The 25,168-nt window shown below is 45.3% G+C and overlaps 1 protein-coding gene across 2 annotated transcripts; it reads left to right on the top strand.

Moving 5' to 3' along the window:
- The first annotated feature begins 14,524 nt into the window (after positions 1-14,524).
- On the top strand, positions 14,525-23,290 carry LOC141084726 (serine/threonine-protein kinase pim-3-like). Of its 2 annotated transcripts, none has more exons than XM_073569597.1 (6): positions 14,525-14,701; positions 19,823-19,923; positions 20,190-20,240; positions 20,333-20,696; positions 20,810-20,986; positions 21,247-23,290. In XM_073569597.1, exons 1-6 carry the CDS (start codon positions 14,617-14,619, stop codon positions 21,420-21,422), a joined length of 954 nt encoding a protein of 317 aa, XP_073425698.1. In that variant the 5' UTR covers positions 14,525-14,616; the 3' UTR covers positions 21,423-23,290. The 2 variants fall into 2 exon arrangements, with proteins under 2 accessions (XP_073425698.1, XP_073425696.1); XM_073569595.1 differs by lacking the exon at positions 14,525-14,701 and adding an exon at positions 17,336-17,827.
- Positions 23,291-25,168: the final 1,878 nt, after the last annotated feature.

Raw genomic sequence — 25,168 nt, 5'->3', positions numbered from 1 at the left:
ATTAGGTTATGTGATACCCTGCATAAGAGAACATGCAGTGCTGATAGGGAACACATCACTTCCAGGACTGCAGAAAGGTCGGACGACTGTACCCAGGCATCCTTCAGATTAGGAGTTGATAACAGTAGGGTATTAAAGCAGAGATATAGGACATGGTTTAGAAACCGTATAAGCAATGTGGTCAAGGAATCACGTATACAAGGTCTGACAAAGCAGCGCGGACAACGAGGCCGCATTGTAGTGTTCTGCATGGGGGTCAAACACTTCTCCTGCTAGGGGGGAATTGGAGTTAAATGTCACCTGTATTAGGTTGCAGGTCTATAAAACGTGGACGGAAACTTCATCAGGAAAGATTAATGCAATTAAACAATTGTTAATGAATGTGGCAGTCAGGACGTGGCCAATCTTATTTTCTGATTAATATAAACCTCTGCAACCCTAATTTACTCGTATGCAAAATATATATCTCAGCTTGCTGTCAGTGAATACAAATATCTCTGTTAAGAGGGTAATCCAGCACCTCTCAATTGCTGCAGGTGTCAATTTCCACTACAAGATCTTGGCCATGTATCCTGTCATAATTAAATGTGACAAGTGGATGTTACCTGCAGGAAAGAACTGGCAGTCAGCCTTTCTGTATGACAGCAGGCCTCTCTCCTCTTGATGTGGACGTACTGGATAACCCCTTTAAGTGCTTATGCACACCGCTGCCGTACAACAGTGCACTTCACTGAGGTCATATGGTTCCTCCAAGTACATTACAATATGAACTCCACGCACTGCTGTCAAATCAAGGCAAAGAATAAATGCTTCCAGTGGATAATCTTTTATGAAAAGTGAGACATATGGAGGCACAATCAAGCTTACATTAAGGATTTGTACTAAATGGAGGAAGGCCTAACAACATAGAAAAAGGTAATGCCAGCTCACCGTTGAAGTTAGAGATCCAGCGTGCACAGAACCACGAGACGACCACTCGTGTCAGCAATAAAGAAAAAGAGGAAGCGCTCCCGCTTCTGGTAAAATTTCCAATACCGTGAAGAAAACTTATGGAGGGAGTTGAAGCTCAGAGTTGCTGTCGCCTCAAAATCTTAATGATTTAGAGATGATCTGCAGAGGAGTGGACCAAAATTCCTCCTGACATGTGCGCAAACCTCATCATCAACTACAAAAAACGACTGACTGCCGTGCTTGCCAACAAGGGTTTTGCCACCAAGTATTAAGCCTTGTTTTTCAGAGGGATCAAATACTTATTTCTCACTGAAAAATGCAAATATATTTATATAAAATTTATACAACGTGATTTTCTGGATTTTATTTTTGATATTTTAGCTCTCAATGGTAAAATTAACCTACCCTTAAAATTATAGACTGTTCATGTTTTTGTCAGTGGGCAAACTTACAATATCTGCAAGGGATCAAATGCTTATTCCCTTCACTGTATAATCTTTATCCCATCAAAGTTTTTTGTTTTTTTTTTAAATTGTGGACAAACAACTAGTTTTGAACACTGCTTATTTAGAAATGACCAAGCAACAGTCTCAAATACACAGGTGAAGTCAAACACACATGAAAAATAATTAACTAATTAAGACCGACGAATGATGTTGCTTTGGCAGTATGCTTTGGGTCATTGTCTTGTTGGAAAGTGAACCTCTGTCCCGGTCTCAAACCACTGACAAACAGGTTTTGCTCAAGAATATCCCTCTATTTCGCAACATCCATCTTCCTCTTGACTAGGACCATTTTCACTGTCCCTGCTGCCGGAAAACTTTTCTGCAGCATGATGCTGCCACCACCATATTTCATTGTAGGGACGGTGTTTTTTTTTTTTTTTGGAGGGGGGGGGGGGGGGGGGGGGGGGGGATCAGCTGTGTTGGTTTGGTGGCCAAAAAGTTCAATTTTAGTCTCATCTGACCACAGCACCTTCCTACATACATTTGGGGAGTTTCTCATGTCTTTTGGCAAACTCAAAATTATCCTTACAATGTGTGTCTAAGTAAAGGCTTTTTTTCTGCCCACTCTTCCATAAAGCCCTTCTCTATGGAGTGTACCTCTTATTGTGGTCTGTATGGAAAGATACTCCAGTTTCTGCTTGGGAACTCCTTGCTCAGGATGAGAGATTTGGTGGACAGACCTCTCTTGGCAGGTTTGTTGTGATACCATGTTCTATCCATTTGATGACAATGGATTTGATGGTGCTCCGGGGATCAGAGTTTGGTGGGAGATTTCTTTTTTTTTTTTTTTAGAACCTAATAACTTTGTCCCTGACTTGTTTGGAGATCTCCTTGGACTTCATGTTGTTGTTTGGTTAGTGGTGCCTCTTGCTTAATGTTGTTGCAGCCTCTGTGTCCTTTCAGAGAAGGTAAAATGTATATACTGACAGACATGTGACACAGATTGCACACAGGTGGACGTCCTGTCACTAAGCATGTGACTTATGAAGAGGGAATTATTTGCACCAGGAATTTTTTTTTTTTTTTTAGGAGCTTCACAGCAAAAGGAGTGAATACATATGTACATGCCAATTTTTAGCTATTTGATCCCATAAATATAATTTACGCCTATATTTTTCTCACTTCAACTTAGTGCTGATGCATCACACACAAATCGGATTACAAAAATATTTAAACGGGTTATAATGTAACAAAATAGGCAAAAAGCCAAGAGGGGTGAATACTTTCACAGGCCACTGTACCTTAAATTTAGAGACAGAGGAAATGATCTCCAGCGTAAAAACTTGGGTAAAATTCCAATTTATTTATCACATGATTAAAAATTCAAGATAAGATATCATATGGATAGGGTCCCAGGTACAAACAGCAACCAACGCGTTTCGACCCGTGAGGGTCTTAATCATGGAATGCTGTTTCGAGAGGCACGAGGGACAAAGTACCTCATGTCCCCACAACTACAAATTGTGTTCACATGGATTCACCATAATAAATGTAATAATCAACCACAAGGGAAAGAAGGAAAAAAAAACAAAAACAAAAAAAAAAAAAAACACAGAACATGTGCTCTGTGTGACTAAACATGACTGTACAGCAGGAAAGGCGAGAACGTGAGCGCACCGTTCAGTGGCAGCCATTGTGCTTGTTCTCTGCTTTACAGACGCGGGCTGCTCTTTATTACCATAATCACACATTGCCAGCCCGCTGTACTCCGCTCAAGAAGGTGATACTTTCCCAAGCAGAATGCTGACATGTTAATCGTCAGTACACACCACATAGCCGCCCCCCACTGCGCTATATCAACGGCCCCGGCAATTATCTGCAAGTAAATGTAAAGATAATTTGCAAAAAAAGTTTAAATTCCCCCACTAGAATCAAGAAAGTCCTTAGAACTTCCCTGTGCTAGAAAAAAAAAAAAAAAAACTATTCAAGGAGCAATTCGATTTGTGCAGCCCCTGGCCCAGCACCAAGCGCAGTCTATAATGGCTCCACGTGTGCCCTTACGCCTCATCACGTTACGACACCATAACGCAACGCCTTCATGTTGCTTCAAACCTCCTATAGACTAAGCCACACACTACGAAGTGACATCGCAGAGTCTAGCAAGCGCCGGTGGTATCCAGGTGCTGAAGACAAGACCAACCGGCAAGGATAACGCCGATCCAAAGACATCGACAATCTAGTTGCTAGGCTGAAAAAATGCCCATCAGTCTGGTTGCTATGGATCTACTGCTTGACAACCAGTCATTTTAACACAGTTGTCAGGGACAGATATTCTTAGCAGACAGCTTTGGTATTCGCAAATAGCACGGAAAGATCAAAATGGCTTCTATATTATATTAAAGGGGTATTCAAACCTGAAGCATTATTCACCCATCCAGTAAATTAGTGGAAGCCTTGTAGCTGGGACCCCCAGAGAACACCAGAGCTGGGGATTAGAGTCCCGGCGATCAGCAGAGGTCCCAAACGTCAGACCTCCTTTGATCTAATTTCCAGTTCATTAGATATGAGAATAAATGTCTGAGCATGACATATGATTAATGAGGGTCTTGACATCAAGGAACTCAGAATAAGGGGCTTATGACACCTATAGACATGTAGAAATGCAGCCCCATCACTGTACATAATGGGAATACTCCATATCCCATAGGATATGACAGCTGCCTGACCATTATAGGACCACCCCAATGACTACTCCCCTAACTCCTCAGCCACCACATTCATCTCTCTATTGAAGTGCATGGACTAGGAATATTGTAAAGTATGGCTGGACTAGACATTAGGCATTTTGATCATGTAATAATCTAGGCCCCCTCCTCTTCTCCTTGTACACTGCCCCTATTGGTCAAACAATCAGTAGATTTGGTTTCCAGTACCATCTCTATGCTGATGACACCCAATTATACGCTTCTTCTCCTGACATCACGCCAGCCTTTCTAGAAAACACCGGCAATTGTCTAAACGCTGTGTCTAACATCATGTCCTCACTATATCTGAAACTGAACCTGTCAAAGACTGAACTCCTTGTGTTTCCTCCCGCTACTAATGTACCTATACCAGACATTGCCATTTCTGTGTGTGGTTCCACTATTACTCCCCAGCAACAGGCCCGCTGTCTTGGGGTCATACTTGATTCCGAGCTTTCCTTTGCCCCCCACATTCGATCACTGGCTCGCTCTTGTCATCTGCACCTCAAAAACATTTCTAGAATTCGACCTTTTCTTACTTTTGACTCTGCAAAAACTCTTACTGTTTCTCTTATTCATTCTCGTCTCGACTATTGTAACTCTCTTCTAATCGGTCTCCCTCTTACCAAACTCTCCCCCCTCCAATCTCTCTTGAATGCTGCAGCCAGGATCATATTCCTCACCAATCGTTACACCGATGCCTCTACCTTGTGCCAGTCATTACACTGGCGACCCATCCACTCCAGAATTCAGTATAAACTTATTACCCTCACCCACAAAGCCCTCCATGGCTCAGAACCACCCTACATCTCCTCCCTTGTTTCAGTATACCACCCTACCCGCGCCCTCCGTTCTGCTGATGACCTGAGGTTAGCGTCCTCGATAATCAGAACCTCCCACTCCCGTCTCCAAGACTTTACACGTGCTGCGCCAATTCTTTGGAATGCACTTCCCAGGTCAATACGATTAGTCCCCAATCCCCACAATTTTAAGCGTGCCCTGAAAACGCATTTATTCAGACTGGCCTACCACCTCAACACATTAACCTAATCTATCCCTGTGTGGCACAGCCAAAAGTTTTACCATACCCAGGTTCCCCGCATCATGTTCCCACATGCATTATGCATCTATTAGCCCTTTGCGTCTGTACTGTTACACACTTAACATTATGGCTGGTCCATACAATCAGGGCAACTGTTACCACCCACCTTTCGTGTCTACCTCTTTCCTCAGACTGTAAGCTTGCGAGCAGGGCCCTCATTCCTCTTGGTATCTGTTATGATCTATGTGATTGTTATGCTGTAATGTCTATCGTCTGTACAAATCCCCTCTGAAATGTAAAGTGCTGCGGAATATGTCGGCGCTATAGAAATAAAATTTATTATAATTATATTATTATGTAACAATTATGAAAATCCGAATAAAAAAATTAAAGAGTTATTCCCATCTCCAAGATCCTATCCCAACATGTAGTAGGTGTAATAATAATAGCAAATCCCTCCAATTACAAATATAGTATTGTTTTTCTGATTCACTATGTCTCTTTCCTCATGTGCAGGCATTGCAGGACCTTAGGTATCCATGGTTACGACCAATGATACAGTGACAGTGAGCTAGCTAGATGCTAGTGGTCATAACCATGGATACCCAAGGTCCTGCAATGCCTGCAAAAGAGGAGAGAGACATAGCACATCAGAAAAACTATACAACATTTCTAATTAGAAGTATTTCCTAACAATATTATTATTATTACGCCTACTACATATTGAGATAGGGTCTGGGAGATGGGAATAACCCTATAAGTTTGTTGTTTTGTCAGTGGGGGTTGGAAACAAAACCAGTCGTCTACTATACATTGATTTTCTCCATGTTTCTGCTACAGGGTCAGGTGTGAAGAATTGGAGTGTATTAATGTTTCCAGATTTTTTTTCTCACCGGAGAAAATAAATTATAGCAGAATTTGAAATGTACCATTTGTAAGTCAGTACTTGGGTGGTGGGGGGTGTGTTTCGACCTTTGTCACCCTTGCTAATGAAGATGTAGGCGATGGGACAGGTGGCACTTGGCGGGAGCGTGGGATAAGTAGGGCGCTCCAGTTCAAGGTGTGGGAGGACGGGTTTGTTCTGTATGATGGGTGACTGTCTATAGCAGGATCCAGGGTGGGTTTTTCTTGTGCCTATTCCCAGTTTTAATGCAGCTGCCCTCAATTCTATAGCAGGCAGCGGAGAGGAAAGTAGAGTTCATCATGATTAAATAGAAATCTCGGAGCCGGCATTAAGCACAGTCATAGATCTTTCTGACACGTATAAATTGCTTTCTGTGCGAGCATACAGGTAGCCTATATCAATAAGCATATACATTAGAATTTAGCATGCCACATGACTGCAGCTGCTCCCCAGGAACAGATTCTGCCTTTTAAATCAATGCGAGACCTCTGGGCTTCACATCCTCCGCAAGAACCTACAGCCACGAAACAGACAGAGCGATTGTTAGCAGAGGAAGAAGTGGTAAACTTACCAAGGAGACTGAAGCGGGCCTGTCCTCATTGTCCCCGCTGACCACTTGCGGTCGTATCACTCATGTAGTGAGGTCGGTGCGGTCATTAGAATAAGATGTGTACACAGTAGCTGCACTCAGCGCATCCACTATGGTTTATTTAAAAAAAAAACAAAAAAAAAAAAAAAACTAATCTGAATGATAAAACATCTCGCTGGATAAAAATAGTTATTAAGGGATGATTAACCCCATGAAAGACAGACAAGTTCATCTGTGTGCAACAGATATCAGGCCTGCAACTAGGATGATGCCCTGGGGCATCCGACAAACACAACAAATGATATCTTTAAACCTTCTATTAGAAAAAGTTCTAAAATTTTCTAATAGACTTCTTGTTTTCATCCCTGCTTGCTGTCAAGAAATGGAATCCTTTTGCTGACATGACCTGGTCTTGTTCATTCACAAGTGCATGGACTAGAGATCTTTTGAAAAAAAAAAAAAAAAGTTCTGTGTCAGTTGGACAGGTTTTCGTTCCCTTATTATACAAAGCAATGTTTCTGTCCACTGACTTCAAGCAGAGATTTTGAATACTGTCTATTGACTTACAGTGAAGGAAGAAGCAGACAAATTTTACTTTGACCATTCTTAGGGTCCCGTTACACATAGCGACACCCCAGCGACCGCGACAATGATACGACCTGGTAAGGATCACTGGTACTTCGCTGCATGGTCGTAAGTAAGCTGTCAAACAAGCAGATGTACTCAACGACGCAGCAATGATCCGGCGATCTGTATAACGACCTCGGCGGTCGTTGGGACCTTGTCACACAGCAGCGATTCTGACGACTCCCGCCTGCGTCCCTGAGTTCTGAGTCGCCAACGAGGTCGCTCGTCAGCGTCAAACACAGCGATGCGCACTGGCCAGCGGGACACCGACGATGAAAAAATGGCCTAGGACATTCGAGCATGATCAGCGATATCCAACGGGGGGGGGGGGGCGGTCACACGTAGTGAGATCGCTGGCGAGGTCGCGAAACTTGTGACGTTTCAGCGATCTCGCTAACGATCTCGTTAACGATCTCGTTATGTGAGACGGGGCCTTTAGGGTACACTGATACAGGAGGGGTAATCCTTAATGTCTGATCATCTTTACCCCAATGGAGCAACCTATTACGTCAACCATGTTGAAATCCACAGGATAGCCAAAAAGTTCATTTCATGATCGACCCCTCCTAAGATGGAAGATCACTGTCAGCCGGATCTATAGATGATCTTGTTCTAGGTGACGGAGAGCTTGACATCCCGCTCGTCTCCGTCAAGCTCAATATCATTAAAACATACTTGCATGATATAATTTGCCATCAGATCGATCTCAGATATTTTACATCTGCAATACAATGGCGGCGGACGCTCCAATGCTGCAGAATATCTGGACTGAACACGAGCCCCAGGTGTGATGATAATCCTCGCACCACGCATGGGGGCAATTATAACTAATCACTGTACTTCCTCCTATTAGTATCAGAGCGTAGGTATGCTGCTCCGGGATGTAACACAAAGCTGCCGCCTAGATACAATTATTGGGCTGTGTATAGGTGATGCTAGATACAAATGTAGTAACACGCAAGGTCTAGTAAACCTGCGTCACACCCCGAGCAACACAAATAACCAACGCCATGTGCCACAACACAGCGAAAAACAAAGGGCGAAAGATGCAGAGTGACCCTAACAGCAAGAAACTAAGGACAACTAATGACGGAAGAGATGCTCCACCTTACAAATATAAGTTAGGGAATTGCATGACTAGCATTTTTCTATTATACTTTTGTATTATTGACATTGATCCCTGAACGAGCCAGTGCAAATCAATACAGAGCAGTCAGGGAATACAGACAAAGTACACGGGAGACTATCCAAAAGTGTAGTGACAAATGGTGGGAGCTGGCTGGCGATGGCAACCGTGCAGCTGCAGGTCTGTGCCAATGTACATAGTGCCAATGTGGGGTTGATGGTGTGATTTAGGCAGGATTGCTACTTAAAGAAAAATAGAATTAGACTTACCGGTAATTCGGTTTCTAGAAAGCTTCCACGACAGCATAGGAGGAGGATGTCTCCACGCCCTAATGGGGACAAGAAGCACGAGAGGTTAAAAGGTCCCTCACACCTCCCTCTCACCAGTGACTTATAACTGATTACCATAGCGCCGGTTAACTTAAGATTCTCAGAATTTGTCCAAGAATGCAGGGAGGGAAATAGTGGTGTCATGGAAGATTTCTAGAAACCGAATTACCGGTAAGTCTAATTCTATTTACTCTAGCAACCTTCCACGACAGCATAGGAGGCATAACAACCTATACTGCACTAGGGGGGGGGGGGGGGGGAACAACGGCCTGAAGATCTTTTCGGCCAAAGACTCGATCCCTGTTGGACACAAGGTCCAACCTGTATTGTTTAGTGAAAGTATGTAAGGAGGACCAGGTTGCTGCCTTACAAATCTGCTCTGAAGATGTGCCTCCCCTCTCAGCCCATGAAGTAGAGGTAGATCGTGTTGAATGCGCTTTGATCCCTGTAGGGGGAGTGATGTTTTGCGCCAGGTATGCTTCAGAGATAGCCTTTTTAATCCAATTGGCAATGGTGTTTTTTGCCACCTTCTTTCCTCTGTTCGGACCAGAGGTATGGATAAATAGGTTGTGGTCGATTCTATATGGTTTGGTACACTCCAAGTAGTGGAGAATTATACATCTTACGTCCAGCATGTGAAACACCTCCTCTTTGGGGTTTGCTGGATTTTGACAGAATGAAGGAAGAATTATATTCTGAGACCTATGAAAGTCGGACACAACCTTTGGTAGAAAAGATGGATCAAGGGAGAGAACTATGGAATCGTCTCTAACTGTTAGGTAGGGTTCCTTGATTGAGAGAGCTTGGAGCTCTCCTACTCGCCTTGCTGAGGTTATTGCTATAAGGAAGGCTAATTTGTAGGTGAGGAGCTGAGAAGTACAGGATGACAGAGGCTCAAAGGGTGATTGAGTGAGTCCCGTAAGCACCACATTCAAGTCCCATGGTGGGACAGAGACTAGGTTTTTTTGGATGTAGCCTAGCGGCCGATGTCATGAATCTTTTTATCCACCTGTGGTTAGCCAAGTCACAGTCAAACATAGAGCTTAATGCTGATACTTGTACTTTTAGTGTGCTAGGTTTTAGACCTAGTTCCAGCCCCCTCTAAGAAATCTAGGATATGGGAAATGTTAGGGTTGTCTGGGTCGGGCAGGTCTGGCAGACACCATGAGGAGAATCTCTTCCATAATTTATTATATATGGCAATGGTGACCGGCTTCTGAGATTTCTGGAGGGTTTTAATTACCGCCTCTGATAGCCCCCTGGCCCTCAAGATCTGGGCTTCAGAAACCAGGCCGCTAACTTCATTCCCCTGAGGTTCGGGTGATGCAGAGCGCCCTTGTAAGAGAAGGTCGTCTTTTATGGGTAGGATGAATGGCCTGTCTACCTGTAGTTCTGTTATTAGAGAGTACCAGCTCCTCTTTGGCCATAGCGGAGCTACTAGAATTGTTGGGGTCTGATCCTCCAGGATTTTCCTCAGGGTTGCAGCAAGGATTGGAACTGGCGGGAAGGCATATGCCAGATGGAAACTCCACCTGTGGGTGAAGGCATCCACTCCCAGGGATCTGTCACTGGGGTTCAGGGAGAAGTAGTTTCTCACTTAAGCATTCTCTCCTGAGGCTAGTAGGTCCACCTCCGGGAGGCCCCACCTGCTGACTAGTGTTCGAAAGAGTGATTACTCTTCCATTCAGGGATCACTCACCGGGCTGGATGCTTTTTCTGCTCAGGAAGTCTGCCTGAAGATTGTCCATACCCCTCAGGTGGACCGCTGTCAGGGAACGAAGGTGTCTTTCGGCCCAGCAAAATATTCGGCCTGAGAGGCCCTCCAGGTTGCTGGATCTTGTGCCACCCTGGTGCCTGAGATGTGCCACTGTTATGTTGTCCGAGTAGACTCTGATATGTTGGTCTTGGACCAGGTGTCTTGCTGCCAGGAGAGCTCCCTGAAGTTTGAGGATCTTGCACTCATTTTCAGGCTCCATAACCCTTGGAATTGCTGATGAGACACTACAGCTCCCCAGCCTTTTTTGCTGGCATCTGTTGTTACCGTAACCAGGGGGATCTGGCGCTTTTTTGGGGGTGGTGAGGCCACAATCGGGTGGAGTGGAGGGGGGCTGGGCAGCTAAAGAGGTTTGAACCTGATGGGTAACCAAGCTGCGGATCTCGTCGATTAATGACGGGTGCTCAGCCCTAACCACCTTATCCGTGCAAGCTTGACATAGCTTTTTCTCCCAATTTGCGGGAAGTTTCGTGCTCCATATGGCACATTTAGCCGACTTGCTGGATGTATTGGTGCTCTTATGGGCAGACTTTTCTCCCTATGAAACAAGGAGGAGAAGTATTTTGAGGACCTATACCCAGAGACCGCACCACTAGGACCCATCCCCGGACACTTACTGTGGCTGGGGCAGCGCTGGGCTCTGCAGACGCAGGGCAAGAAGACCCGTCCATGCTAAAAGGGGATTCTGCATCTTAACCTGTCGGCGTCTTCCGGCGGGTTAATAGCAGATTAACCCCGCCCTCAGCGCAGTAATTCGTTTTCCCCCCTCCTCCTCCCTGGGTCCCGGAGCAGGCACAGCAAGTGCTGGTGAGCTCCACGCGCCGGCAACAGGATGGGGGCCGCCATGACAGCGCGTCCTCCACCTACCCCGGAAGTGACCCGCGCGTGACGTCACTTCCGGGTGTCGCACTGCACGCAGGGGGAGGAGGAGAGACCGAAGAGCTACAAGGAGGCCTCCGGTCAGGTATCACTGGCCCGCTTTACTCCCCATAGGGGAGCGCCAGGAACGGTCCCAAATCCAGGAGGAGACGGGAGCAGATCGGAGGAGGGGAGGCAGCGCCACCGACCACTACTGCCCGGCTTTTTCTTTGGATTCTCAGGTATGCTGCAGCAGTTGGCCACACAGCTAAACCAGACCTCTCCATGTCCCATGGGGGACAGGAAAGTCACTGGTGAGAGGGACCTTTTAACCTTTCGTGCTTCCTGTCCCCCATTAGGGCATGGAGACATCCTCCTCCTATGCTGTCGTGGAAGGTTGCTAGAGAAAAGTGGAATCTCGCACTGGAGGACCCAGCATGTGCACATATTAGAATTGTTTTTCATTAAGACACGGCCACATAATTACAACTAATCAGAGGGGGTCCGAACAGTAGGTGATCAGTGAGGACCCCCCCAATAAAAAGGAATTTTCCAAATTGATCAGGTCACTGGTGGCCAACAGGGATGTTTTGACCACAAACTTAGTGTTTAAAATCCCCCCTTAAGTGTACAGATTCAGTTTCCAAAATCAAACATGATGATATATAAATACGGAATTTTTATTGCATCCTGTAGACTAGAAGGGAAAGTGTGGGTTGTTGCTCTGTGGCATTGTGTTTCCTCCGCACTGTGACAAACGACAGAATTGCATGATAACACTGAAGTACAGCGATGGCCTCTGGCATGGAGAGCGGCGACACGCATCTGTACATTCCTGAGCTCTTACAGCGGACTGCAGCAGTGATGAGTCCTATCAAGCTCATTAACGCTAAATAACCTATTTACATAATATAATTAAAATGCAGCCCCCCTCCCTCCCCAACATTCTGTCTCAATCGGTTTAATCGCCACTTCCCCAATTCAGGAATTATGAATGTGATCTCGGGTTTGGCGTTCATTTCAGTTGCCACCAGAATTTCAAAATACAAAAAAAAGTTCTAAAAGGTCACCATGACCCAGATACAGAGGCTCCACAGCAGTCATTCATGAATTATAACACGCAGCCAATATGGTTTTCTTGATATAAATTAAAGGGCCGGTTGCCTGTCCTGGCTCACGCTAGCTAGAGGGGCCCTGTTACAAGAAGCAATAAAGTGCAATCCATACAAGTAAAGGAGACAGATGTTGGGTGCGGTGACCGTCATTTGGTAGAATGGAGCACAAAGATTTGCAGAACCTGGGTGGACCACGGCCTTGCAAACCTCCTCCGACCTCCCAGCACCGCTGGCCCCTTGTTTGATTAGGCCTGTTTCACACTTCCGTTTTTTCAAATCTGTCAAAATCCGTTGGTTTCCGTAAAAAAACGGATCCGCCATTTTTTTGCAGGATCCGTTTTTTTTTCCATAGCGGTTACCGCGGATCCGTCAAAAAACGGATCTGTTTTTTTAAAAACGGATCCGTTTGCATCCGTTTCCGTCAAAAAAACGGAAACGGATCCGTTTGGCGGACACAAAAACGGAAGTGTGAAACAGGCCTAAGTCTGTCTGGGGAGAGGTCATTGCCACGGGGTGACGCAGGCATGACCTCACACAGTCGCACCAGGACAATATATTATCACTTGGAAAAACCATCCAAGACGACAATACTAGGGCTCCGACAAAATGGACACACACATATGGCATTTCTGAAACTGTGCTACATTACAGTGAGGTCTGATACAATGTAATTATTTGGATTTCTTGCAACTTGTGCGATCGTTCAAAACCCATTCACTTGCTCGTGGCTGCGATGAAACAGTGTCAGAGCGCAGTCCTTGACCACACCACAGATGTTGCTGCAAACGTCACCGTGTAGCTCCAGGCTTTAGGTATATTAACACGTAGCTGTCACATTTTTGTACAGATTCCCAAGCAGAAAATTACACTATCAGCAAGTTGGATTTGATTTTTACCAAATCAGCAACTAAAATTGACCAGATTTTAAAAAAGGTATTTACCACCTGGATATAGAATAAATGTTAGATTGGTCTCCAGAAAGACGGATCCGCACCAATCAACCACCAGTACGGGAGTCTCTTGTCCTTCATTTGAAGCAATTAGGCTCTTTCTTCGTCAGTGCCACGAACTTTGAAAAGTGAGGTAGAACACAGACGCAAACAGCGCTCCACGCGCAACCCTCTTTGCAGCTATGAGAGATGTAGGGCCAAGGGTTTGGTGATCTGTGAGGTCCCAAAGCTCAATCTACTGGGTAGGAGATCGTTTATAAAGACTGAAATAACCCTATAAACCAAGGACTATGCAGTGAATTTGGCCGCAACACAATTCACAGGATCAAAGATTCCTCTGTGCAGCTGCTACATAAATAGCGTCATAAAGTGATTCACAAAGTAAGGCGACCATGACAAGTAAATTGCAAAAAATCCAATTACTTATGACTTATTGCAACTTGCAGGTTGCCTTTATTCACCTGCATTACGCTGCAATTTAGCCACAGACTACAAAGTCACCGTGCAGTCCCATGTCAGTGCACGGAGTTGGCCCTTTGCAAATCCGCAGCAAAATTTGCAACTTCTATTACATGACGATCAGCAGCAAAATTCACATGTATGAACAATCTAATCAAGCCTGTAAAGAGTGGACAGTCACCTACAAAAGTATTGACCGTCGGGCTATGGTCACAAAACTCAAAAATTGGAAAATACGTTCGGCAATAGCCGGTCATGTGAAAGACCCAGTGTAATAAGAACTGTTGTAATGTTGGCAACCCAAAAAAAAAAAAAAAAAAACGGACTGCGTAGAGGTAAGCACACAGGCGCCTCAGCAGCTGGAACAATAAGAGGTTTCAAATTTAAAAGAATGCTGTAGTTGTATAGAAGCATGCAGCTCCATACTTAGTCACCGATGGGTGGGTAGGCGGGTAACTTAACCCTCCCCCGGACCCTCCTCCTACCTCGCTGTCAGCAGTGTCATGTTGCAGAGTCCTTGAGCCTCAGTCAATGTGAACGCTGCTATCTTAGAGGACTGATCACTCCTTGGACTATACAAGAACCGACCTGGACTTCTAAGTGTCAGCAGGGGAGACTGCGAGCCTGGAAAAAAAAAAAAAAAAAATATAAGGGCAAGACCGTCACCATTTCACCGGATCGTACCCTGCCGATACTGCCACCATGTCATCGGTACAAGTCATCTATCACCAGAAAATCCACAATTACCTCCTGAATTCTGTATTCCCCAAAGATGATCTTCCAGCTGGTGAGTAACGTTTTGCTACATTGTATCAGCGGCTTTGGAAATATGTTGCTCTTGCAAAACAATTAAAATGGTGTGTGTTATTTTTTTGCATTATAACATGGATGTGTAGAACCGGGCGGATGGAATACATGATCGGCTATAAATATTAATGCACGAGTGTGATTCATAACATAAGGGTGCACAGATGAAAAGGGGGGTAATCGGAGAGAATAGATTATGACAGTTTTAAACTCAATATTATAGCGGAAAATCATGTGATCTGTCACAGCGATAGAACATCTATGAGAGGGGGGGGGGATGTTAGGTAACCACCGGGGAAGCCTATCTGTGCAAAGGGAACCACGCCATCTGTGCGGTATGTTAGAACACCGCTGCCGCCGGGTTCTAGAATGGCTACAGGGCTAGTCCAAAGCATTTCATAGCAGATCTAAACACACTGATGACACGGAGGGGGACGCTGGGGGTCCCTGGGCTCCCGGTAACATCACAGCAGGCAGATAAGATGGATGACTTGTCGTGCTTGCAGCTGGTGCTATCCCAATACTCATCTCCTAAACTCAGGAGCTTGCAATCGAAGCTGCAGGAAGGGATGGCGGTACTAGACAACATATCATTACGATATAATCCTATTATTGAGCACTGAAGGTCACCGACCTCTAATCTTTTATAACACAAGGGTTGAAGGCTATGGAAGTCTATTAATAACACGCTACGTATTAACCCATTATTAGGAATTTTTATGATGGTTTATAGATTTTTTTTTTTTTGCCCACGGCTCTGTGGTCTATTCCAAATAAACATGGCAGATGAGTGAACCTGCACGGTCCCCACTGGGGTTCGCTATTTACTCTTTGAAGATGCAAGATTACATAAGCGCATTAGGGAGGTGGAATCCCAATGTAAACAACCCCCCTATCGGGATAGAAAGCGTGCCCCTGCCAGGAAGGGGATGGATGGCGATGCAGCTGGCATGGGGTTGTGTTATTGGTCTTATAAAAAAAAAAAAAAGGACATAAAAAAATAAAAAAATAAATATGGCTTCTCAAGAGCATTTATATTGGCAGGAAATTACAGGGGTGTTTACGGGCATCATCTGTTAGGAAGGTGCAAAGGTGTAACGGGGAAAAACAGGCGAAAAATCTAACCGGGATTTGAAGTGCGCAGGAGGGTTTGGGCGGCATTACAGGGCAGCGGCGAGGTTACCAGCATTGCACTGACATTTCTGGCAAAGAAAATGTCAACAGTGCGCTCAGTGACGCCCCCTAGCGACTACCCGTAAAATCACACCGGGCTAGAATAAGAATGCTTCTAAAGCGGCCTCGCCACATCGCACCCAGGCACGGTCATTAGCACATGGACTTACCTCTTAAATTAGTCTCTTCTATACTTGGGTGTTCACCGAAAGAGTTTCGATGACCGAGCGGTGAATTCTTTCTAAAATTAGAGACGGTAGAGGAAATCCTCCATGTGACCTATATAGGAGGAAACAGATATTACAGCAATCATTAACTATTATATTATAATTGCTGGAGAAAAAAAAAAAAAAAAATTGACCTTTGATTTTTTTGGGGGGTAACTTCAGTCCCTTGGAATGATAGTCAGTGACAAATGGAAGGGCAGTAAATCAGTCACTAATAGCCCCTGTCATGGCTGCAACCCATCCTGGAGCTGCTGTGAAACATCATCCCCCATTCTCAGGGGGCAGCTCATCTGTGCCCCCCATAGACGTGACAAGGAACTACAACTCTCAGCATGTCTGCTGTATACAACGGCAGAGGTAATTTAGCGAATTGTTAATGCTGGGAGTTGTAGTTCTACAACAAGGCTGTGTAATGCTTGTCCATGGGGCATGCATGAAACCTGGAAAACTACAACTCCCAGCAATTGATGATCAGAATATTCTGCATATATGAAAAAAATAAAACACTATGGTAAATCACGTTATTTATCAGGGATGCTGAGAGCTGTAGTACTCCACAACTCAGAGCCATTGTGCCTGCAGGAGACCTTGGAAACTACAACTCCCAGCAGGTGATGATCAGGATATTCTGCAAATATAAATAATAAATTGCATTGATAGTTTTCAGTGTTGCTGGGAGTTGTAGTCCTCCAGGGAGATGACAATTTACAGGTTTTGTCCACTGTGCATATGAAGGACCACCCAAGCCTTGCACAATGCAGACCACCACCTCTCCGGCCACACATGCAACCTGTAGACTGACAACTGCTCCTCTCAGCATTTCGCTTTCTGGAAGCTGTACAGTGTTGTCTTTAATTGAAGGAGATGTGATGCAGCTGCTGGGAGTTGTAGTTCTCGGCAGATGGAGGTTTGCAGCTCTGCAGGTCTTGTGCTTTGTGAGTGCTGGAGACCACCCAGCCCTGCCCCCCCTCTGTGGGTGATGGTGGGGGGGTGGTGGTCGACCTCATATGCTCTCAGATTTGGCGCCATAACCGAGCCACCCTCTCACCCTATAGGAATGCGGGGAGGCAGAGACAAAGCTGCCCCGCCGCGCTCCCATTCAGCCATTCCCCTCCTTGCATAACATTAGTGGAGCATTGTTTCTCAATCACCGCGCTGGATATTCCGCCTTTTCCCCTCATGTGGCCACATTGTTTGAGAAGACCCAAGCGGCTCCGGATTATCAGAAGTGGGCGGGGACTACTATAGTCCTCTAGAAAGCCACGCCCCTTCTTTCGGTTGTATTCAAAAGACTTTGTTCTTTCTGCATTCTGATTGGCTACCCTCCCTTCTCAAACGAGGGAATAAGACTCCCGGGATGCGCCTTTATTGGTCAGTGCCTCGCCTTCCCGGGACTAATTCTACACGCTGATTGGTCAGCGCTGTTACCCTCCCCGGCGCGGTGATTGGCCAGTTCTTACACCCTGGGAATAATATACAATGTTGTAAACGCACAGGCCACACGTGGAGCTCGTTGTTCTACCGGCCGGCGGCAGCAGCGTGGCGAGAGCGGACACTGATCATTCTCATCATGCTGGTGGCTGCACACGGACCCTTCATGGAGCAGCACCACATGGCTCCCCGGAAGGGCTATTACAGAAAGCCCACCGCTCCCGGGAGTGGCAGTAACTCTGCGACCCCCGATGACCCGGGAAGCCTGGCACAAGGTGAGGGGACTGGGGATGCAGCAGAGCTGCGTGGGTTTTGGTGGTGTCTTTCCTGTAAAGTGAATCACGTGCAGTCCTATGTAAAAATAGTGGTAGTCCTATGTAAAAAAAAATAAATAACGTGGGATCTGGGACATTATATTTGACTTTTTTTCTTGCATTTTTTATTTGCATCCTGTAGGAACTTTTGCTTCCCATAAGAATAGATGTACAGGATGTATCTAATGTTTAGGATGTTGTGTATAATTATTAGAGATTTCTGCATCTAGGTACAATGTCTCCGCTGTGCATTGGCTCTTTACAGGCTGCAGATAGTATAGAATATGTATCATTAGATATTTCTGCATTGCCCCCCACATGGATTATTATGACCCCTCTCGCTTTGCAGGGTGATTACTGGTGGTCTGGGATTAGCTTGGGAGGCGATCATTGATCTGGGGGGTGATGGCCATCATCTTCCTGTGCGCCTGCATTAGATGTGGTACCTGCAGCAGAGGCTGCAGCTATTGATCTGCCCAGGGGTGGGGGCGCTTTGCAGATGCGCTGGTGCTGCATGGAGAGAGAGAACATGTGGGTGTGGGGTGGTCTCCTCCTGAGGGAGGGGTTTCCCCGGGATGCCCGCAGAGCTATAAGCTGTGGTTTGCCTTATCTGCAGGGAGTCTCCCAGATCCTGCTGCTGGGGATGAGGTGGACACACAGGACTCTCTGTCTCCCTCCGCCGGGTGTCTCACCTGCTGTGTACATATACATCTCTGTGATGACTAGAGACACCTAGCAAATAAGAGAAGATGGGGGTCTGTGCAGCCCTCACACCCTGACGGGGCAGAATAGAGATGCTGGGGGGTCTGTGCAGCCCTCACACCCTGACGGGGCAGAATAGAGATGCTGGGGGGTCTGTGCAGCCCTCACACCCTGACGGGGCAGAATAGAGATGATGGGGGTCTGTGCAGCCCTCACACCCTGACGGGGCAGAATAGAGATGATGGGAGTCTGTGCAGCCCTCACACCCTGACGGGGCAGAATAGAGATGCTGGGGGTCTGTGCAGCCCTCACACCCTGACGGGGCAGAATAGAGATGATGGGGGTCTGTGCAGCCCTCACACCCTGACGGGGCAGAATAGAGATGATGGGGGTCTGTGCAGCCCTCACACCCTGACGGGGCAGAATAGAGATGATGGGGGTCTGTGCAGCCCTCACACCCTGACGGGGCAGAATAGAGATGCTGGGGGTCTGTGCAGCCCTCACACCCTGACGGGGCAGAATAGAGATGATGGGGGTCTGTGCAGCCCTCATACCCTGACGGGGCAGAATAGAGATGCTGGGGGTCTGTGGAGCCCTCGCACCCTGACGGGGCAGAATAGAGATGATGGTGGTCTGTGCAGCCCTCGCACCCTGACGGGGCAGAATAGAGATGCTGGGGGTCTGTGCAGCCCTCACACCCTGAGGGTGCAGAATAGAGATGATGGGGGGTCTGTGCAGCCCTCGCACCCTGACGGGGCAGAATAGAGATGATGGGAGTCTGTGCAGACCTCACACCCTGACGGGGCAGAATAGAGATGATGGGAGTCTGTGCAGACCTCACACCCTGACGGGGCAGAATAGAGATGATGGGGGTCTGTGCAGACCTCACACCCTGACGGGGCAGAATAGAGATGATGGGGGTCTGTGCAGCCCTCACACCCTGATGGGGCAGAATAGAGATGATGGGGGTCTGTGCAGCCCTCACACCCTGATGGGGCAGAATAGAGATGATGGGGGGGTCTGTGCAGCCCTCGCACCCTGACGGGGCAGAATAGAGATGATGGGGGGTCTGTGCAGCCCTCGCACCCTGATGGGGCAGAATAGAGATGATGGGGGTCTGTGCAGCCCTCACACCCCATGCTGAATATGAGCACTGTACAGTCCTATACTATATTTGCAGGTATCTTCTTCTGACGTCATATCTGTCCTGTGCTATTAAGTATCAACTAATGTGCTTTATTCTTCTCTCCACAGTAAAAGAACCGTTTGAGAACTGCTACCAGGTGGGCCCTGTGATTGGCACCGGCGGCTTTGGCACAGTCTATTCAGGAGTCAGATTGGAGGATAAACTGCCTGTAAGTCTCATTCTTGCAGATAATGTTCTTTAATTTGTGTAATAAATGTGAAACCTCAGAAATGTCCTAGAATGTACCGGTGAGTGACTGAGCTGTATGGGTAATGTGGTCACCCTACATCACCCATACAGGTAATCTAGTGACGGTAGGGTTGGGGAGTTTTCTGGGCATAATCGGGCTGAGAACAATATATGGAGTTTGGATGTATTGGCCTTCTTTTGAATAGCTTGGATAGATATTTAATGGCTGCGTTTTTTGCTTTATAGGTTGCCATCAAGCATGTGTCAAGGGACAGGATTGGAGAAATGAAGCACATGGTGAGTTCAGCGTGTGATACATGGCTGTATAAGGGATTGGTTGTAATGTATCACCCCAGACTTGTGTATTTACGGTCACCTTCGTTTTTCAGAATGGGACCCTGGTGCCTTTGGAGATCCACCTTCTGAAGAAAGTATCCACCGGCTGCCGGGGAGTGATCCGTCTCCTGGACTGGTACGAGAGGCCGGATGGCTTCATAATAATCATGGAGAGGCCGGAGTCCGTGCAGGACTTGTTTGACTTCATCACAGAGCGAGGGGCCCTCGGAGAAGACCTCGCGGCTAACTTCTTCCGTCAGGTGGTGGAAGCGGTGCGGCACTGCCATGCCTGCGACGTGGTTCACCGAGATATCAAAGACGAGAACATACTTGTAGATCTCAGGACTGCCGAACTGAAGCTGATCGATTTTGGCTCTGGAGCCCTACTGCGGGACAATGTTTACACGGACTTTGACGGTAAGTTTCATTTAGGATCTTATATAATAACAAAATAAAATCGCCAAAGCTCCTGTAAACATTCAAGGGTTGGCATTTTTAAGTAATTTTGTCCTCCTTTGTGTCTCCTGTAGGTACACGCGTCTATAGTCCACCAGAATGGATCCGGTTCCACAGGTACCACGGACGATCGGCCACCGTCTGGTCTCTTGGCATCTTGCTGTACGATATGGTCTGTGGTGACATCCCCTTTGAACACGATGATGAAATTCTCAAAGGAAAGATCCAGTATAGATGCAGAGTGTCTAGAGGTAAGAATCATTACTAGCAGATTAGTATTTCAATATGAAAAAATATATTTTATTATATATAATTATATACAGAGGGAGCCATGTATATGGATACACCTAAATAAAATGGGAATGGTTGGTGATATCAGCTTCCTGTTTGTGGCACATTAGTATATGGGAGGGGGAAAGCTTTTCAAGATGGGTGGTGACCGTGGCGGCCATTTTGAAGTCGGCCATTTTGGATCCAGCTTATATTTCTCTTGTCTTTCTGTCCTTTGCAGAATGCCAGCATCTGATCGAATGGTGTTTATCCAAGAGACCCTCAGACAGACCGACCCTTGAGCAGATTCTGTCTCACCCCTGGATGTCTCAGGAGAATCTTCTAGACCAAAAAGACAATAAAGTGTCCAGGAAAGTGGAACAAGAATCAACCAGCACAAGTCAGGAGAGCCTCTGATCTCACATAGACGCTCAGTGAGCGAGACGGGAAGGATCTGTCGCAGTCCCGGTTGTGAATGGGCTGGCGTGGGCTTGTTCGTCCGGCCTTACAAGCTTGGATTCCCGGTGGGATGGAAGGAGCTGTCCCACCAGAGTGTGACATGCCTCGTTGGGGGTCTTGAGAAGGGACTTTTTTTTTCCTTTTTTTTTTTTTGTACCTAGAAAAAAATGTGGTGACCTCAGACTGTGGACTTATTCCAGAGACCTCTCACTTTCCCTATAGACTTGATGGGAAAGGATGTGAGCAAGCGCAGTGGGTGGGTGGGGGGTGAGTAGCCCCAGATTGCCATGTGCGGGGGTATCACTAGCAGGAACATACTGCATCTTGCTTCTCTAGTTATCCGTTGTACCGGGGGATGAGTAGCTGCAGTTTACACTTGACATCTTCTTAAATGTGTATATTTTGAGTGTGCAACCAACTGGAACCAGTAATCTTGTACTGATAATTTTTACACATGGACCAAGCAATTGTTGATATTGACGGGCTGTGAAAGCAGACGGCTTCCATTTTCAACAGCCAAGTACGAGCGAGGTCATGGGTTTAAGAGGAATTGCATTAGGCTGCTGCAGAGCGGAGTGCGAAATCCATTGTATATGGAGTGAATGCCAAGTTGGCTGCATGTAAGCCAAGTACCCTGCATAACTTCCTTTTTTTTTTTTTTTACTTGTGGTTTTTTTTTTGTTTTTTTAAATTAATTTTAACTTTTTGAGGGGCCAAGACCTGTCTCGATAAATGTCAGATTAAATGCCATGTCCTATAGTGTTTCTCTTAAATTTTTTAAAGAGCAAATCCCTTTTTTTTTTTTCTCTAAAAGGGACCGGCACTGAGACGTGGTAGTGAGGGGGTTAATTTTAGGTTACCGGTCTGTTATACTGGCATTATTTTGGGACTTTTTCATACCTTGTAGTCCGCATTGATGGGAATGTGAGGCCCATATCTGTCCCTGGCCAGAGATGGAATAATTGTATTTTTCTTCTTGTTCTGATCTAGTTTCATTAATAACTCCATCTTGGTCCAGAACCTTGTACTGTTTAGACATTTTATCCTGAATGGATGGGCTCGAATCAATCTCCTTTTTAGGGTCACGTGTTTGTTAACCACATCAGCCCCTCTTTATATGGCGTATAGTTCACGTATGATGCTCCATATAGGTAGTAGCCAGTAAGGTATGTAAGTATTGCATTGTATTTCCTCTTTGTATCAGTTCTTGCCCCCATGGGCCGATCCCGCAAGGTGACATTCAGAGGAATCTGTATGCTGCTGCTTTATAATCTTCTGTCGATTGTCGTGCCAGGAGGCACACACGAGTTTACAGTTGTCGGACCTCCAAAAAAAAAAAAAAAATTGTGACTTGCTCTATAAGGAGCTTGCTACAATCGCAGACTTGCATAGCTAATGATGTTGGGGGGGTAATATTTTTATTTAATTTTTTTTTTTTTTTTTAATTCTGGATCTGATTATCCCGTGGGTTGATTGTGTCTTAAATCCTTACACCAAGTCTAATCATTCCCACACTGAACAAAAGATGAAACTAGGCCTGGAGGTTTATATTGGGTACGTACAGTACCCCACACAGTGTTCACTGGTCATGTCCTAATTTATTTTATTTAATCTATGTAACTCTGGCCTCATTGGACTTTTTTTTTTTTTTTTTCCATTGAGGTCACTTTTATTTATAAAGATTTCTTGTTTCCTTTTGGAATATGAACGGTATTTATACGACAGTTTTGATTTTATTTTTGTTACGTTTCTTGATTTCTGAAGGTTTGTCAGTTTTATTTAAGTGTTTAATTGTAACTATTTTCATTTAATAAAACCTTTTTTTTTACAATGTCTATTTTGTAGTTTTGTTTTTTTTCTTAGTTTCCTTAGTAAGAGCAGAGTGACCGTGTAAGGTAGAAGGAGATGGACCCAACATCTTTAGTTAACCTCAGCTGAAGACCACAAGAACCAGCCCCTACTATTGTGGGTGCAAACATGTTTTACCTAGTCACCCTTTCATCTGAATAGGTACACTATATAGATAAAAGTAAGTGCCCCCTCCACGTTCACCGAGAGCGTCTCTGACCTTACATTCTAATATCACTCACAGTTGATCAGTAGGAGAAATGTAATGACCGGTCTTGTAATCCCGATGGCTCCTATTACAGGACGGCACTAGTATCCATGAGCTCTGCAGCACCGGCTGATCTGTCGCATGATGGCAAAGGAAGACACTGTGGTGTGGGGCCGGATGTTATACATCGAGGGCAATGTGACTTAAGAAAACAAATTCAATTCTACATGCGTGGAGACATTACTGTCCATATAATGTATACAGTCGTATATAACCAAGAGAACCATCAAAGTCTTAGCGCACACGTGCGGCCTTTCCCTTCTGTACAAACACATGTAGTCGATTCCTTTCTTATTCTAAGCCAAAATGGCTTCCAAAACCGGTATTGGCCACAAACGGCTCTCATTCCTTAGTCCCAACCCTAATTATGGTCTCATTCATTTTGTGTGACTCATAACGAGGGTTTTCCTACATTCCACACCATTGTGTACAGACGCCGCATTGTTTACATTCCAGTTGTGCAACTCTTCATAAGAATATTCTAAAGTGCAGAGAACTTTCCATCATGTAGTCTCTGCCATCAAGGGCCAGAAGGGAGGCTCCAGACATTTCTCACTCGTCTATTAGAACCCGAACCCACATCCAAACTTAGGTACCGTATCATCGCGGTCCAGGTGATTCTGCCGTAATGCGGCTGCAGTTACGACATTTTTGCATTGATCATACGGCCACAAATCCAAATCTTATGATCAGCATAGAAGATCCTTCACATTTCCAGAAATCGGCTCCACTGCGTTCATCTTGCAATTAAAATCAAATTAGATATTTGATATACTTAGTTATGAATCAAATATCTAAATCTGATATAATTGATTTGGATATTATACATCAGATTAAGATAGAGATATTAGGCAGATGTGTGGACCCAACTTGTCCATTTATATGAATGGGTCAGCAAAAAATGAAAGCGGACAGCCCCCAGATGCCAGCCGTGTTGAATCCCATTTTTCGCTGACTGCTTACTGGGAGAAGCTTAAGAAATGACCATCAATTATTTTTTTTTTCATAGGAGAAAAAAAGGATTATACTCAGTCATCATTGTGTTTGTATTTTATTTATTTGTTTTTTTTAATCAAACTCTTGCCAGCCGAGAAAAAATATGAAAGTGTGAATTGGTCCTTAGGTTGATAGATTTAGATATGAAATGTAGATATTAAATCAATATATTTAGAAAGGAGACACATAGAATAGACAGTTGATAAATGAGCAGATTTAGAAAATAGATTTATAGATAAATGATAGCTAGAGGTAAGATCAATATAGATATTAGAAGGATATAACGGAACAGGGTGCCACGAGAGGTGGTGAGTTCTCCTTCAATGGAAGTCTTCAAACAGAGGCTGGACAGACCTCTGCGATGGGTTAGTGAATCCTGCATTGAGCAGGGGGCTGGCCACGATGACCCCGGGGGTCCCTTCCAACTCTACGATTCTATTAAATACATTTACGTATTTGATCAATATAAACACGAGACAGAAAGCTAAATAGTTGAGACCTAGTTTTAGATGGTAGATTAATAAAGATATTAGATTTAGAGGTAACAAAAAAATAGATATATGACTATAGTTACAAAATAGTACGTAGATAT

The sequence above is a fragment of the Dendrobates tinctorius genome, unplaced genomic scaffold (assembly GCF_039654945.1).
Source record: "Dendrobates tinctorius isolate UK_male_01 unplaced genomic scaffold, ASM3965494v1 ptg000027l, whole genome shotgun sequence".
Taxonomy (NCBI): Eukaryota; Metazoa; Chordata; class Amphibia; order Anura; family Dendrobatidae; genus Dendrobates; species Dendrobates tinctorius.
The sequence above is the reverse complement of the archived record's forward strand: the minus strand, read 5'-3'. Positions and strand labels throughout refer to the sequence as shown.